The sequence below is a fragment of the Chlamydotis macqueenii genome, chromosome 16, assembly GCF_036417535.1.
Source record: "Chlamydotis macqueenii isolate bChlMac1 chromosome 16, bChlMac1.mat, whole genome shotgun sequence".
NCBI lineage: Eukaryota > Metazoa > Chordata > Aves > Otidiformes > Otididae > Chlamydotis > Chlamydotis macqueenii.
Window position 1 is genome coordinate 11744340 of NC_141571.1, and position 17640 is coordinate 11761979.

General features: G+C 39.8%; 1 protein-coding gene across 1 annotated transcript; it reads left to right on the plus strand.

The window, feature by feature from the left end:
• Positions 1–877: 877 nt before the first annotated feature.
• On the plus strand, positions 878–16228 carry EDN3 (endothelin 3). The gene is made up of 5 exons (XM_086761010.1): positions 878–1199; positions 1641–1869; positions 12929–13093; positions 13572–13676; positions 14545–16228. The coding sequence occupies exons 1-4, from the start codon at positions 1148–1150 to the stop codon at positions 13642–13644; spliced, it is 519 nt and encodes a 172-aa protein (XP_086617136.1). The 5' UTR covers positions 878–1147; the 3' UTR covers positions 13645–13676; positions 14545–16228.
• Positions 16229–17640: the final 1412 nt, after the last annotated feature.

The following is a 17640-nucleotide window of genomic DNA, read 5'->3' on the forward strand; positions in this document are numbered from 1 at the left end:
CGGCATTTCTCCTTTGGATAACATAACTTGAGTATCCTGCAATTAGTTTTCTACTCACAAACCAGATTTTAGTGAATATGTCAAACTGGCACGATACATAAAAGCAATTTTGGCTGCAACTCTTTCTGTTAGTACTGAAACATTCTCAAATAAAACATCATGTTTTGATTTAAAATACTCACAATTAAATTTGCTAGCCATTCTCCGTGTGTTATCTACAACATATGTTTCCTATAACAGGATGTATTACACATACTACTGTAAGAAAATATATAGCCAATTCCTTTAACCCTTACCTATTATCACTTAATAGCTGATATTACAATAGCAAATGGGGCCACGTGCAGGAGCATTTTTCTAGGCACGAATGTCAGGTATTCCACACAACATGAAATCCCCTTTTACCTTCAATTTTGCACTCTAGATAGGTTTGTCTGCAAAGAGGCGTTCATAATTAATTGGGGGAAAAGAAAGTCTTAATAAATCGGTGACTTAATTTCACCTGGAAAACAACTGGCAGAGTCCTGGGAAAAAAGCCGCAAGCAATTCCCAAATCTGTAGCCCAGATCTGAGTCAAGACTTTGCATTTTTATCGCACAGACAATCCTCAGTCCTCCTGGAACTACACACAGAACAACAGGCTCGGATCATTTCAGTGATGAACTGAGGTCAGCCCCAGCAATAACAACAGGGCTGCGCCTCCCGCTCCCGGGGAGGATGTGCTGCTCCATCCCTGCCTTTTACCTGCCGGGGTGGGAGGCGGGGGGCGGCCGGGGGCGGGGAGCGCGGGTGGGAGGCAGGCAGCTGTCACGGGTGGGAGGCGTCTGCAGCTGGAAAACAGCAGCTCCGGTTTCTGATCAGATTTGGGGGTGGGGTGGGAGGTGTGTGTGGGAAAAGCCAAGCCATGGAGCTGCTCTGCTTTTGACAACACGCTCCCCTTCAGGACTAAGGCTGCACTGGAGGAAAATAACTGCAGGGGAGATCCACTCATCGCACCTCCGAGTGGGAGCTGGCTGCGGGGAGCAGCCTGTGCCGCCCGCCCCGGGACATTCCCTGCCTCCAACCTGAAGCGATTCCTCCAGGAACGGCTGAGCCGCCCCTGCAGTTCACCTTCGCCTGCCGTTAACACGCGTGCAGTTTGGGTTTAATGGAGCTGGGTTTATTGTTCCTCTTTGGACTTACAGTTACGTCGACTGCAGGTAACGCGACTTTCTTTCTTTCTCTGCCGCTTCCATGCATGCAGACAAAGAAAAGCTGGGTGGTTTGGTGTTTTTGGTTGTTTTTTTTTTGTTTGTTTGTTTTTTTTCCCTCCTTCTTCCAAAAGCCTGGAAGCAGTACCCCACTCCGATGCGCGGTAAATAACGAGACACCAAAGGCACCGTTGGGCCGTATGTAGTTTTAAACCCAAAACCCTGCCTAGCCATGCACCCTAAGGCTGGGGGGCTGCGGGCGCCCCCCACCACGCTGCAGTGCCTAGAAACATAACGGCCCTTTTGCCGGCCCTGAAACTTTCCCGGGGCCGGTGACGGTTCGGGTCCCGGTACGAAGGAGGCAATGGGGGAAGGGGGTGCTCCCCGGGCGGGGGGTGCGCGGGGGGAGCTGAGCGCTGCCCTGCCCTTCCCTCCCTTCCCGCCGTGCAGGGTCCGCGCTGCCCCGGCCTCGCTCCCCGCCGCTGCCGGCCGGCGGCGAACCGCGCTCGGCGGCGCTGGGCCAGAAGGAGCGGGAGGAGAGCGAAGCAGCCGGCGGCAGGGCCAAGGTGGACGGCGGGACGCTGCGGCGCCGGGCCCGGCGCTGCACTTGCTACACCTACAAGGACAAGGAGTGCGTCTACTACTGCCACCTCGACATCATCTGGATCAACACCCCCGAGTGAGTGCGGGCGGGCCGCGAAATGGCGGGCCGGGTGCGACCCTCGCGGGCAGGGGGGAGGTGAGGGGGGCCCCTGTGGCGGCCGGGCCTCCGCCGCGGGGCGGTGACGGGCGGGGGTTCCCTGCCCGCCCCCGGGGGAGAGCCCGGGCGGGGGCGCCGCGGGCCCCGCTGAAGGCGGAGCCGTCCCCCGCCGGGGTCAGGGAGGGACGAGGGGAACCCGTCGCGCTCCCCAGGTAGCCCGGGTCGGGCTGCCGGGGCCTCCCGGGGAGCCGAGCGGGCCCGGCGGGGCCTGCCGACCCCCACCCGCCGGGCTCCGCGGGCTGGACCGGCCGGGGACGCGGGGGAGACGGCGGGAGCCTCGGGCAAATGGCTGCGGCCCCCCTCGCCTCGGTGCGGGGAATTCCCGGTACCGACACGCGCAGAGTAGCGGGGCTGTCTGTACCTGGCCGCATGCGTGAACTGCGTGTGGCCGGAGAGAAACCAGTGACAGGGAAAAAAGCAGGTATTTCGTAGAAATCCGCCTCTAATAAACCAACTGGGAAAGGAAGAATACTGCCTGTGTGCAACTGTACTGTTTTTGATAAAAATTCATGTGGAAAAATAGTTTGACATTAAAATATTTGGCATTTTAAAACCTCCATAAATCAGATTTAAGATGTTAAAGAAGAACGTCTTTTACAATTATGTTTTACGGGAATGGTGAACATCAGGTTTTTTTTTGTTTCAAACTCATAATAAAACCAATTTTTGAAAACACAACAGTGCCCATGAGTGGGAAAGGCAGAGTTTCACACAGGTCAGCGGGGGTGGAGCACGTAAGCAGAGAAGCAGGGTCTGGTACCAAGAGCGCCTAAAGGAAAGGAATCATCCAGGAAGGGTGACACTTCGCCTGTAGCCTAAAGGTTAGAGGCCTCCTTTTCCTAGCCTATTGTATATATCCTGTCTCGCTGAGTAACTAAAACAGGCTTAAGGATTTGTAAAGATTTTCATAGCCTAGTAGGTTTCAGTCCTGTAGCAACCACAGCAATTGGTTCATTGCAAAATAATCAGGAGATCAAGATGAATCTAAACCCAGATTTCTTTGGATAAATTTCAAGAATTAAACATCTTGGGACTGTATGACTGTGAACTTCTAACACACTCCATCAAGTACTGCACTGACTACAGTTTGGAAGCATTTGAACTCACTTGGATCTGCCTTTTGAATCAATTGCAAAGCTTTTAATCAGATTAAAACAACAAAAGGAATAGAAGAGTAGAAAGTAGCAGTAAAATAGGTTAAGTCAAATGGGGTTTAGGGCGCTTAATTTGTAAATTCATGTGTGTGTCCTGGCTAGAGGCCACATCTGATGACAAGTCTTTTGAAGTTCTACCAACTCGTAAGTATCATGTATTCACACAAGTCATTCACTTCTTTAAGTTCTGTACCTGCACTAGTCCACCCCAGGATTACTGAAAATTATTTTAGCCAAATATTTATGACTCAGTATATTTAACTCAGAGCTCACCAGGGAAAATAGGAGAATGACATTCCTTTTCCCCTACACACTGAATAAATATAATTCTGCTAATTTTAAACACACACCCCCTCCACCCCACCTTTTTTTTTTTTTTTTTTTTAGGATATCCTGTTTTAAATCTACAGGAATTATAATCTTCATTCCAGTGGGAAAAGTACTTAGTGTACATTAATTCAGTGATGTGGAAAATGTTTTCCTACCTGAAAGTTTTGTGCTAACATCAGCAAAGAAAGAACAAAAACTAGAGAATAGAGAGATATAACATTTTCACGATACCTACAGCATTAGCAATGAAATACATATACTAGTCCAAATAAACAGCTGGGGCTCTTAGTCTCTTCTTTCTAAACTGAAGTCAGTTGTACATAAAATAACGGCAAATCTCAGATATGTGAAGTCTACCCTTGCTGTCCAGTGTGTAGGTTAGCCTGTGACGATTTGACATGTATGATTCTTACCACACTTAATTTTTATGCCATGTAACTGGACATTTCTATGCAAACCACAGAAAGAGTATATTCAATATTCCATTTGAATATTCAGTGTTCACACAGAATGATATGTTTTAGTTGCTGTGCTCCAAAGACATGAACCTGTATACCTAATAACACAGTTGGAACTAGGTTTATCAGGATGCTGGGGGCCCTCTGAGGTTGATAAATAGTGCATGGATAATGGCGGAAAGTAGGGGAATTAGTCCAGTAGGAACTGAATTTTCTGGAATCTGCAAGTGCTCATTGGAACTGGAGAAAGGAGATCCTCTCAAAGTTGGCTGGCTGCAGTGTCTAGAGAGCGGTATGCTCTGGCTGGAAGAGCCAGGTCTCTGAACCGGGCTGCCTTGCTGTCCTGCTCCTCTGCCTGTTTCTTGAGACCTGCCTTCTCTGAGCCAGCAAGGTGAGCAATGAAAGGAAAAGCTCTGTTTATAAATGATGTAGATGTACAAGTCTCTCTCTTGAGATTTCCTGCAGAAAGAGTGCAGTCTTGATTTTCAGAAATCCTAGGATTCTTCCTAGGAACGCTTCTACATATAAGGGGAGAGGTTGTCACTGAAATAAGCGTGTATGGAGATACTAGACATTTTGGACCCCAACAGATGATGCTGTTAGGCATTGTTGTAATATATTCAAAACAAACCTTGGTCATGACATCTCCTTTTCTGGAAAAGTGGTTAAAGTTTTTATAGAAACTGTAGGAGGCAGAGTGATGACAGAGGGTCTATTCCTATCCTTGCTGAGAAACCACTTAGATCGGCAGGGTGACAGTTGTAGAAAAGCACACAATTGCAGAATATGCAGCCTCTGACTTTCTGCACCTATTGCCCATTAAATGAGACATTATCTCTGCACACATTTGAGTACTGCTTTATGCTTGTCCATGAACCACTGCGGTTAGTCAGACCACTAAGTGTGCCGGGGTTATTTTGACAAAGTGAATCTTTTATGGTGGGAACAGTGAGAACCTTAAGTGGAAAAGACGACGACCTCAAGAAAGTCAGGTAAGTCAGAACAGAATAATGCAATTATGAGTTGTAGACAAAAGTTGCATAACAAAGATAATTAAAAGCTGGTAAATTGTTCTCACTGATAAGATTGATTACTCAGGAATTAGTTTGCAATGAATTTTTTTTTTTTGTCAAGTGATTAATTATGCTTATCTTGATCTATAGCTACAGACACATTTTAAGGAGGAAACAATGAATTGTCTTTTAAACATTGGTGAGTGTTTCATGGTGTGTGGTTACATGGTGACACTACAAGGATGTGGTGTTTTGTCACTTTAATAAAGAAGAAATTTGTTTCTATTATATATGCAATATATGCAAGTCAGATATTCCTAAGTGGCTATTGAAATTTAGCACTAAGTTGACTCCAGATAGCTCCTCTGTAGAAGCCTGTTTTCCTGACCTAATGTGACCATCTGTTGAGCTGAGAAAGGCTTTTCATGCTCTTTCATTTTTTTTGGTCTTTCCTGAAAGTGCTGACAAACGGGATTGTTAGGGTTCCAGGACTTGTCAGAAGCTAAACAGACAACAGCAGCTGATTCCACATACAATCAGCTCTCTCACAGTTTTAAGTTAATTATCTTTGCTCACTACTGGCTTAGGTCACCATCAGAAAGTAATCTCAGAATGGAAACAGTCTGTACCCTATCACCGCTTCACTCATAGTTTGCTTATATACAGAGAGGAAGAGATGTCTTGGGATGCTGTTACAAAAGAGAAGACAAGACAATAACATAATTTAAAATGCTTTTCATCTTTATGGATATTAAGTGGTATTATAAAGTATTACAATTACCCCGTTTTTTGAGAATTAAGTTCATCATTAGATAAGTATAGATGACACGTCCTGAATATTACTAGAAATAAAAGTACACAGCTAAAGATCTCTTGTTCAGCAAAACAATCAAGCATGTGCTTATAATCGTAATAGATCAGACTGAAAATATCTGCTAGCCAAAGGCAGGATGATAAAACAGTGGCTGCAAGCCAGGCAGTTCAGAGGAGGAAGCTGATCTGTTGGTTAAGCAGTGCGCATAGTTAACTATCAGAACCAAGTGCCAAAAATGAAGTGATGAATCTTCTGTCGAGCAGATTTTCTTTTTCTGAATGAAGTTTGCCCTCCATTTTGTAGATTTTACTATCCAGATGTTCACCGAAATCTATTTGTTTTACATGTGCGGATGCTACCGAGATAAGACTATGTGTATACACCGTATGTCCTAGGGTGGCCTGAATGTTGAAGGGTAGAAAGGAAAATCTTAACAAGCTAGTGACAATGAAATAACTGAAGCTATAGAATCTATGGTCATACTCACTGGTATAAGAAATACCACGTATAAAGCAGGTAATCTTCCTTATCTCTGTCAATCCCTTTTAAATTTTTCCTTTTTTTTTTTTTAGTTACAAATTTCCACAAAATTTAAATAACAGATTTTAAATATCTCTAATCCTAAAAAAATTGGAGGATCTTTGACTTAAAAAGCTACACAAATCTTCACATCAAATGGAGAGTATTTAAAACATTTACTTAACATAGTAACAGTCTTCTGCTGTTATTGTTATGTTTCATCACGGACAAACTGATCTGGTTTTTAGGTCTGTTATTCAAACATAGTTAGTCTTCTTGCCTACTTAAATCATGTACTGACTTCACGCTTTCGGTGTCTTACTGTCTGAAACGTGCACAGCTTGCATGCCCTCCACAGTCTAAAAATAGAATATATCCTCTTAGTCTTCATGTAAAGCTTATTTATGGTACTCACAGTATTGATGTTTTAACCGCAGTATCCTCAGGAAGACTTCAAATGATTTGGCCTTGCAGACTGAAATCCCATGTTGCTGCAGGAGCTGGCCCTGCAGAAAACGGGGTCAGGGATGAGATGCTCGTAGCTAGTGCCTTGAAATTTCACTGTGGCCACTCATGCTGGTGTGATTCTAAGGATAAACAGTCTCCAGAGCTGTCAAACCACAGTCACTTTCATCGGTCTTAAATTTTAACATATGTTTATTTTCCCCCAGGTTTTTCTTTTATTTGTTTTTAAACCAGCAGTGGGTTTTGAACCATACACACTGCGGAGAGTGGCAGAAACATGCACATCAGAGAGTGTGTTCTCTGTGTGCACTGCTGTGGTGGCTTCAAAAAGTAGCAATAAATACTCTGAATGCTAGTTTGGTAAAGCTACCATTTGACATTTCTTTTGATTCCTTTCATCCGTATTTTCCAGCCGCTCTGCCTTTTGGGATTTACCTCAGTGTATCCGCGTTAGAACCAGCCCACTTACTAATAATACTCCCTGCCAGTCAGAGAAAGAAAAAGGAATAATGGAATTAACTTAATTGTTAATGGAGAAATACCGCTCCCCTGCTTTCTTCATATTGCTTACCTCAAGAAACGTACCCCAGCTTTTCACTCAACAACTCAGATGTTTTTCTGATAATATTTGAAACAGAAAGCATTTAACATCCTTTTGACAGGTACAAGTGGAGGATGACTAGTGACAGAAAGCCTTCAGATTCTCTCACAGTACTTAACTTGGGTACCATGGAGTCCCAGTAGGAGGGAAATCAAAGAACTCATGTGGTCAGTGAAACTGGATGATGCAGCAGATGTGTGCAATCCTTAGCTTATTACTTAAGTTAGCTATAACTAATTAACTGTAACTAATTTGGGATCCTCATAAATTAGCAAGTATTACTTAAAGAATAAGACTGAGAAACAAGAAGTGAAAGTTAAACCAAATCTAGCAAGCTTATGGAGGTACATCTTTTTGGTTAAGAGTAGCCTATCTAGAAACACTAACTACTACTAAATTGAGGACGTGGACAATAAAGGTGTGGCTATAAAGGATAAGAGTTTGCTTCCTCTGAAAATAATTCTAACTGCAAAAAGCTACTCAGAAAAAGTACAGCTTCTGTGAATGGAGCGGGTGGTTAGGATGACAGAAGACCAAGAAGTCAAGCCTGTCTTTGAAGATGGTGTTTTACTTCATAAATGATGATAAGGAAGGGATAATATGGGAGGCACACCTATTATGAACTACTCTGTTAAAAAATATGCCTGTTAGAGAAAGAGCTGGAGCCAACTTTCAGAGCAGCCGATGATCTCTTCATCTACAGAGCTACACAATATTACTGCAGTAGCTTTATATTATCTGTTATTTCCCCCAAGCAAATTCATTCTGGAGACATTTTGTTTCACTTGGAGAAGGTTAAACTTTGCTTCCTTTCCATGTTCTTTGTTCTCAGTGGTCCTTACAGGGATCTCATACATTTTAAGATTGTCTGAAAACACTGGAGACTGTTGGGAGCCTTGCTGGCCTGGATGCATGCCAGAAAATATATTGCTGAATACTTAAATCACAGCATCTAAGATGATTGCTGCGACCCCCTCATCGCTTTGTTTTGGCTGAAACTCTCAAGTGCCCTGGAGGTATCTACTGTGTTTAAGTGGCTGGGAAAGTAGAAAATAATAGTAGCTCATAGGTCAATTATAACATAGCATGAGAAACTCAGTCACATGTTATAAAAATTAAAATAAACCCATTAGATTTGTCTGCCTGAATTCTGAATGTTCACTATAGTATAAATAAGGAAGAGCAGGACTTTGGCAAATCTTACTTCCCTGTTAGACTTGAATACAGTAGTCATTCAATGGGCAGGTTTTTTTTCTGTGGGAAATTTTCACCAATATCACTGGTTTCACTACTACTCAGTAATTCTCATCCTTTTCAATAAACAAATGCCTATCTCCATTAATTTAATGGCAAAAACTTGCTTCCAAAGCTAGCTGACTTCTAGGGGGAGAGCTTTTATGATTGTGTTTTGTGGACACAAAATACAGAAATAATCTAGGTTATTTCAGCATCTGAGTATCCAAATCTGCAGATCTATACTTTTTTTTTTTTCTCCTTTTAAAATTCTAGGAGATACATTGGCTGACCTAAAGATTGCTGTTCCTTCCATTGCAGAAGTCACAAGTATGTTTCCAGTGACAAGAGCACACTGTGCTTTGATCAGCTTTGTGCTGCTCTGTATTATACATGGAATTATCTTCAGATAACAGATCTGTTGCACTGACTAATCATAATTTCATCATATGGAATAATTCCAGGTACCAGAGAGTTGTGTTAGCATCTTCTTTTTTGTACACAGAATAAAGAACAAATAGCTTATACTGAAGAAGAAATTATTTCCTCAAACTCAGACCTTCTGTAATTTAGGAAGTGCTTTAAAACTGAGCATGCAGACTTTCGTGCATTCACTTGCTGGCTGCAGTAATCACACTGGTAACTGAACGCTACAGAAGAGGGTCACTTCCACATAAATCTCAGGTTTCTGTGTTGCCATACAGATACCAGTTCAAGGCAGTACCTTGGAAAGGCTGATCCAGAATTGCATAGGTTTCCTTTTTCTCCACTTTGTAGAGAAGAAAGGCATAAAGAACACACAGTACACACTGGCTCTTCAATACATGGAAACCCATTTCACTGCTTCAGGAGAATTTTGTTCTCCTAAAGGAAGAAGTGATGCATACTGAGTTAAAGGTCAGAAATTCTAAATTTCTTGTGAAATGTAAATGTTAAGAAATTTTTGAGAAGTCTGTGGATTTTGCATAGAAATTTCCCAAAAGTTTGTACATGGCTCTTAGCCAGAGACCCAGTCATAACCACAAGGAACACAGAGTAAGGGAACTGGTTGTGTAGGATCCCCAGGAGCCTAGCAGATGGCTAGCCAACAGATCTCTCTGCCTAGTTCAGCTATTCCTCATCTTCACTGTGGAGACACAAACTGCCCTGTGTATACTGAAGTCAGCAAGCTTTGACTAAAGAAAAAAGATGCCTCACCTGACATGGAAAGCAGAGACTTCTTAGCAACACAAATGCTTGATGACAATTAATTGTTGACAGTTATTCCCATTCACCATGTAGAAATTGTGATTCTACTTACTACATTTTGAACCTGAGCATTGCAGCACCACAAAAAAAAAAAAAATCATCATAATAAATACTAAGAAAAAGCAGCATTTGTTAATCACATGTAACAATCTAAGATTAAGCATGCTGCTAGGCAAATGCTTCTGATACTTTTTCAACTAAATCTTTCTGGCATCTCCTCTCACTTCTGAAGTGCTGAGAAAGAGGCATGAACTAACTTGAAATACTAACATTTTCAGCTGCGGAAATGATAATCATACACACACTAACATTTGCTTAAATGTTGTGATTTATGAGTTGCATCAGAGTAACTGACAGGCAAGAAGGCATCTGTATTTTTTAGCTTTCTGCATACTGTTGGAAAGACCCTGGGTTGCTATTGAAGTTTATCTGGTTTGGGTTTGAATTTTTGGATTAGAAATCAAAACCAGACATATTGGGAGAATTATTATTGCCTCTGGGAAATCTGCACGTTAGCTTACATGAAAATTTTTGCTTGGGTGTTCTAGTTAAAATCCTTGCACTTTAAAATGTCATTGCATTGGCATGTATTTCTGGAACACTGAGAATGAAGTGGTCTTGAATACATTTTCCAAGCTATGAAGCATTATAAGTTTCATAGAAAAGAAGAAGTATCTAAAATATCATTCTCCTCCTTTGCTTAGGGCTGTGATTCATGGTTCGCGTCATTTGTAATTATAATATATTCTCCATCCCTACCTGTTTGCTGGAATTTACTGTCTCTTAGGAAATAAGACAGCAGACTGGTAATGGGCCTATTCCTCAACCACTGTAGTTCACGTACTGATGTATTAAGATAAAATTGAAGTTGATGACAATTCTAGTTGGTCCACTGATTTGCAAACTACAGCAACTAAGGAATAAAACACCTGCCCTTCTTCCTCTCTGGCTATTCAGGCAGAACCTCTGACACAGGGCAAGCCACAGCTCAGACTCCCAGAGATACCAATTTAGCGAATCAGAGTAAGAAAAAACAGTACTGTATTTTGGAAGTGTGGACTTTTTAACAAGGAACCACTTTAAATAAGGAGAATAACATACTACAGCACTTCGTGTCTTGTTAGCACAATATGGGATGACACCTGCAAGAGCTGTAAAAAGCTTCTTTATCCCCTGGCAAGCTATCTGCAATGAAATAGGGGTTTCACATTTGGCTAGACCAAGCAAAATTCATCTTTTCATTTCAGCCTAAATCTGAGCAAGAAGTTCAACAACAGAATTTTACCAAACAGTTTTCACAGAGGGTTCGCCACTCTTAAAAATACAGGAACTTCCTCCTCTTCCTGTCTCTAAATACCAGCCATTACTTCATAAAAAGCATGAACGTATCAAAAAGTATCACCATACAGCAATTATTTATGTCAGAAGTTACCTGCATTAGCCATTTATCATTCATTAAAGCAGATGGCAGTATAGAATTACTAATATTCTTCAATTATAAAATGGACATCACCCCTAATCCTTAAGACAACAAAAAGGTTTTAAAATGACTGAGAAGGGATGCCAAAAGCAAGTCCTAAAGTCTTTTAAGACTTGTATCCCTATTCTTGGTCTCTCCCAGTGTCTAGGCATAGCCACAGAATGAAGGAAGTAGTGAAAACATGCAAGTTTCTGCATATAGGCAAGGCAGACCAGTATCTGCTGGAGAAAGACCATCTCATGGTCTCCGACACACAAAAATACTTCTTGTGATTTTCTTTCCGTGTGATTTTATGATAAATCTATATATAAGTGTGCTCTGGTTCAGGCTGCGGAAGATGAGAGGCTCTATTACAAGCTCGTATGTGCTATAAGTGCAGAGGTTTGAATAAGTCATTTGCATCAAACGTACTGATGTTACATCAAAAATTATTGCAGAGATAGGGAAACTAACGTTTCTGAACCTTTCAGCCCACCACGAGTGTGGGAAAATTTGCAGTCTTCCAATTAATAGCCTAATGATGTTTTTATGAAAGCAAATTAAAGAAGTACAACTATGTGAAATTAGTGTCTCTAGACTGATTATTCAGGCTTTGTTCTGTAACATTTCTGTAACTCTTCTCAATCTTTTCTTGCTTCCTCTCCCCTGCTTCCCCCCCCCCCCTTCTCTTTCTTGCTTTTGAACATGAGAATCTCTTCAGATTTTTAGTTTGTGGATTTGTGGGTTGCTTAGCCCACCCCTCAAGTACACAGGAACTTTTATGGGTCTCCAGAAGTTCCATGTGGTGTACACCTGCTATTGATTGAGATTCTTAAACAACTCGTAGGAAAATAACTTATGACGTCAGTCTAAGCTACCCAACGCTTTTTATGGATGTTAGCGGGCAGTGATGAAGCATGTCCTTTTCTGACAGTAGTATTGACTATGACCTATTAAAGAACAAAGTATGCCAGACTGCAGGGAAATAAAGAGAACTACCTCTTTGTATTTCTTGGTGTGCTGCAGTACAGAATATGATCTCTTGTAGAAGAGTACTAGTAGATACATATGAGGATGATTATCTAGCTGTTTCTCACATTTATAAGTGAGTTCTCACATTTATAAGTGGTCATGTTCCAAACATGATGCAGTAAATGAATCACGCTGACAGTTTTCTCCATTTCTCAATGACAAAATTAATGGCAAAGCAGGCTCTGAATCATGAAGATGACAACAACAACAACATGATGTTACTTATCTAGTGGAAATCAGCACAGCGCCTTTGTCACTTCATACCAGCTATGCCACTGAACATAAATGTTGTGCGTTTGCGGGAGGTAACCAACATAATAAAGGAATAAGCAGTAAAATGAGCAATAACCTGGGGATGTATTTGTGTCAGCTGTTAGGTAATAAAAATTGTTTTAGATAACCAGTGTAGTTGTCAATTAATTCTGCCAGTTGGGCGCACTCTCTGCTGCTTTTAACTTTGTGAAAGCCTGAGTTGATTGAGCAAAAGTTGTGGTCTGTTACAGAGAGAACTTCCTACATAAGCACAGCGTTTGAATTTTGTGCCCCTATTTATTGCTTTGTAGCAATAGATCTGTTTTCTAAAACAGAAAAGATATGGAATATCATTTTAATTGGCTCTTAAAATATACGATATTTATAATTCTCACAACAGGAGGACTGTGCCGTATGGGCTATCTAACTACAGAGGCAGTTTTAGAGGCAAAAGGTCTACAGGCCAGATTCAAAGTACTTTCCAGTCTTCATTTCGGTGTTCTTGCTTGGATGCTCATGACAAACAGTGTATGCAGTTTTGCAGAAGAATGCAAGACAGAAGAAGGTGAGTATCTTTTCTTAGCCTAGCAAACTGTCTACATGATTTGACTTTTTAATGGAGATAAATTAATCAAGTTGCATGTATCAAATGAAACCAATTAACAAATATATTGATTTTAAGTAAAATTCTCATCTCCAGTTGTGGTGAGTTAACCCTGGCCAGCAGCCAAGCACTTATACAGCCGCTTGTTCACTTCCCCCTTCAGCAAGAAAACTCCCGATCAAGAAAATTTAACAGGTGAAGGAAAGAGGCTGGACCCAGTACAGTACTGCTTTGAATTTTCTTCTTGCTGTTTCTTCTTATATGTGCTGGTTTTGAAACAGCAGATCTCCTGTCCAGTTAGGGGCATGCTTAATATTGCACTATTTTAGAATGTTTTATCTAGTCTAATTAAGAGTATGACATTGTAATTTTATGAATGGCTCTGTAAGGACAGTTGATGAGAACACAGTGACAAACTTAAAAAATGTCTCTTCCCCAGAAATCACGGATCAATGAAAAAGACAGAGGAGAAAGACCACTACAGGGAAGAAGAACACACTTTCATTCAGTAGCACAGAGAGTTTGTAGGATTCTGAACAGTCAGGTATGCTACAGATGTTTAATGCTGAAAAGAAAGATTAACTTTCCATGTATTTGCAGAGCTGTAAATTCTTTAAACTGCATATTATAACTTCTTGCTAAATAAGGGCAGAATTTGGCCCAAGAGTTGTTTAGTTTTTTAAATTTGTTTTTTAAAATAACCTTTAGTATACACAGAACTACTACAACCTTCCTCATGCTGATAGAGCTCCTTCAAAAGTTGGATTCTTTGGCTATAAGCCAATACATATCTTGGGAAGAGTGCCCTCTTTTTTTTGGGGGGGGGCAAGGGCTGTTCCTGTCAATCATCTTTTTGCTCATTTAGTGCTGCAACAACTTAAGCTACATGTCACAATGCAGTGCTTCAGTAAAACTTAAATTGTCAAGGTAAAGAAACAGAACAAACTTTGTGGGAAAAGTACTTGGAGGAAAAAATAAAGCTACTTTAGATTTCAGATATAAAGAGGTTACTGTGACCTACTAGCCAGCTGCAGGAAGTTTCAGTTCCAAATCCACCCGTAATGCTTTTGCTACATACGAAATGCAAAATGTCAGGATAAGCAAATACTTGTAGTTCTGGGTAAAACGAAGCAGCCACTAGAACTCGAAAAGTTTAAAAAAAAAAAAAATTAAAAAAATCACACTATTACCCACAATTTTTCACTATGAAGGGAAGCACTTGGATTAGAAGTCCCCAGGCTGAATTTATTGCTATGATTATTTCATCAGAGCTAATTAGACAATTGAGTAGCATTCACTCTGTGTACACCTTATCAAGGAGATGAACAATAGTTCTATCAGGTAATAGGAAATTAGTTCTAAACAATTAAGCAGTTTGGTTTTTTGTTCTGTTTTGGTTTTTTTTTTAAAAGCTTTCACGTTTATCTGCTGAAGCTCAGAAGCAAGAACTTAAACTAGAGCTCTCCCTTGAGATGGACAAACTCGATGCTTCAGTCTGATGCCAGTGGAGAATTCAGCAGTACGCAACACATTTCAACAATGCCACTTCGAGGGCATGCGAACCTGTATGAAGAAGCTTTCTCCCATGCTCCCCGTGAGAGTCTCAGTAAAGGATAATCTTTGTCGTGTAACCTGGCAGGGAACGTATCACTAGTGATGAAAAAGTCAAAGGCAGATCCAAACTTCAGCAACACAAAGTTTCAGGAAACATTTTTCTTTGTGATTTTAAAAAGTACAATAGAAACATCCTGTTCCACTTACTGCTTGCTAGATGTCTGAAGAATCCATCCACAGCTTTATGCAGGCAACTGTAACTGGAGAATGTGGCGAGTTAGAGAGAGATTGCCTATACATGAGTTCTCATTAAGAATAAACAGATACAAAATATTTCTCTTGTTAATGTATGCAAGCCTGAATCATCATATCGTAACTTCACGGCAGATGTTTAAATGACAATATCTATGCAGAATAAATATGAATGCCTAATATAAATATTATTATAAACTATAGCAAGTTAAGAGTATACACTGAGTATTCAATAGATTACCTAATTTAGGCACAAATTATTCCCGCATTTCAAAGTTCCATTCAAAAATGTTTACAGTGATTATTTAAGGATGCACTGTAGTTGATGAACAGAACTCCAATTATTCATCCCAAAGAAGTTCCTAAAGATGAAAGGGTAGGGCTGTGGAATTTCAAATGAAACTTTGTACAATCAGAACGACTTACTGTACGAGACCATTTGCTGTTCTAAGCCCCTTAAATACGTTATCATCCACAGTACATACATTCGTCTTTGTTAGTGCTATAAATAAAATTTTTATCTCTCCATTGAAACATCCTCACTGAATAACTTGGAAACTTGGCAATACAGATTGTATCCAACCCTGGACATTTTTCAGTGTAAATTATTTCTTCAGGAATTATGGACTTTTTTTTTATAGGAGGATGCAAGAGTAAGCTAGGGAAAAAAAAAGTAACTTTTGCAAATCCTGTTCTATATTATTTAAAGAGAGGAAATCCCTTACTTGTGACATTACAGATATTTTTTTTGGTTTGACTTACCTTCATGCAGACTTTTCCCAGGGCACATAGGTTAAACTGTAACCCAATGACATTAAATTATATTTTATCAGAAGAAAGATGGCGACCAAAAGAAAAATGAAAAGAAATAAACACAAAAAATGGTTATATAGGCTTAAAAGAGTGGTTTGAAACAAGAAGGGAGGTCTTTGCCAAAATATATATGATATATTTTATATATATGTGGATATATTTCATAAATAAATTATTACAGTTATAAAAGTAATGATATCTTTCAGTTATTGCATTTGTATTAGTTTCTTACTTGCTGTGCAAATGATTTTGTACATTTATAGAAAATAGATTATTTATTGTATAAAAAACAATTCACATACTATTTTCCCATAATTTTTAAGAGATACTGTGTAGTTTTGGGGTTTTAAAAAAATAATTGAGCTTTGTTATGACGAATGCCTAATGCTCATTTTTAACCACAAACTGCATTTTTTTTTCCCCCCAAATGCATACACCCAGGTCATAAAAAAAAAAAAAAAACCAACAAAAAAAACCCAACTTACCTTCTTCAAGAGATTGATAATTCTCAAGCTGTTAGAAGAACTGAGTATGAAAACATAATTAAAAATTCTTTTATAATAATGACACATAAAAAGTTACATTTCAATTTTGTGTCCCCTTTTGCTATAAATCTAACCCTCATCTGGTCTGATTTGTATCCTGGGACAAACCAGAAGACAATGGTCATTTGGACTGTGAGTTCTTTTTGTGAACAATGTTCACTGACTTCAGCTTCAGTCTTCTTTTTCTTTTTTCTTTTTCCTGTAATTGTAAACACATCTCAGTGCTAACAAGGCTGTCAGTGCCTCCTTGACTGACACAATTCAGCTTTTACACAAACTCTTAATCTATGTTTGGATTACTCCTGTCTTCCCTCACATGAATTCAATTTCAATGTTGCATTTGAAGACAGATTCACACCTTCACCAGTCCCGCATGCTTTCGCTCTATTTTAAATGTTCCCAGAAAAAAAAACCAAACAAATTGTGTTCTTTGGCATGCAGGTAGATTTAGCCCTTGAGTTGCGGGCTGTTATTGTTGTGCTTTTTCCTCAAGAAAGAAAACCCCAACTTTTTTTTCTACATGAATTCCACTTTCAAGTAGTTCAGTTCTGGGACTCTGCACAGTAGCTGAAAAATTGTGCCAACGTACTGCTAGCAGTTAATGTAAAAATCAGTCCGTCGTGAATATAGCAAAAGAAAGAAAATGAGAAATCACTGTTATGTCAAACTCAGAAGACGGAAAATCTGAAGTTTACTCCAAATAAATCTATAAACCACAGCATATACCTGAAAATTATATGTACTGGGTTCTGGAGCAGAACTACCATTGTTCTATCTGGGAATAGTTAACACCCACAAGATAATTTTTACCTCATTTAATACGTTCATAGAAAATGTCACCATTAATATTCCTCAGCCCTTAGGGACTCAGTTTACCTATTTTTAAAATTGTAACTAGATGTTAAGCTAATTTGAAATCCTATTCTTTAAAAATTATATATAAAATTAATTTTATATACAATGTATGAATGTTTAAAACTAACAAAGACCTCTTAAAACATGTTAAATCATAAAATGCTTAGTTGCAGAAGTTAGAAATAAATGTTCTTTCAACATGTAACATGAGCATAGTTAGGTGTTTTGCAGAGTTATTCTTGGTCTGGGATATTATTTTGAGGACACTTGTGTTTACTTTTGTAACAACAAGTTAGTTCCAGTTCTTACTCTATTCCATGTAAAACCATTTATATAACTCTGCTGTAATTTTCTCAGAGTTGCATAGCTCTCATTCTAATTCAGTTTTCCGTTATTAATAGCAATAGAACAATAAATGATCAAAAGTCTGGAAAACAACGTAGAAGGGAGGCTTGGAGGAAGATCAGTTTTTAGCCTACAGAGAAGGAA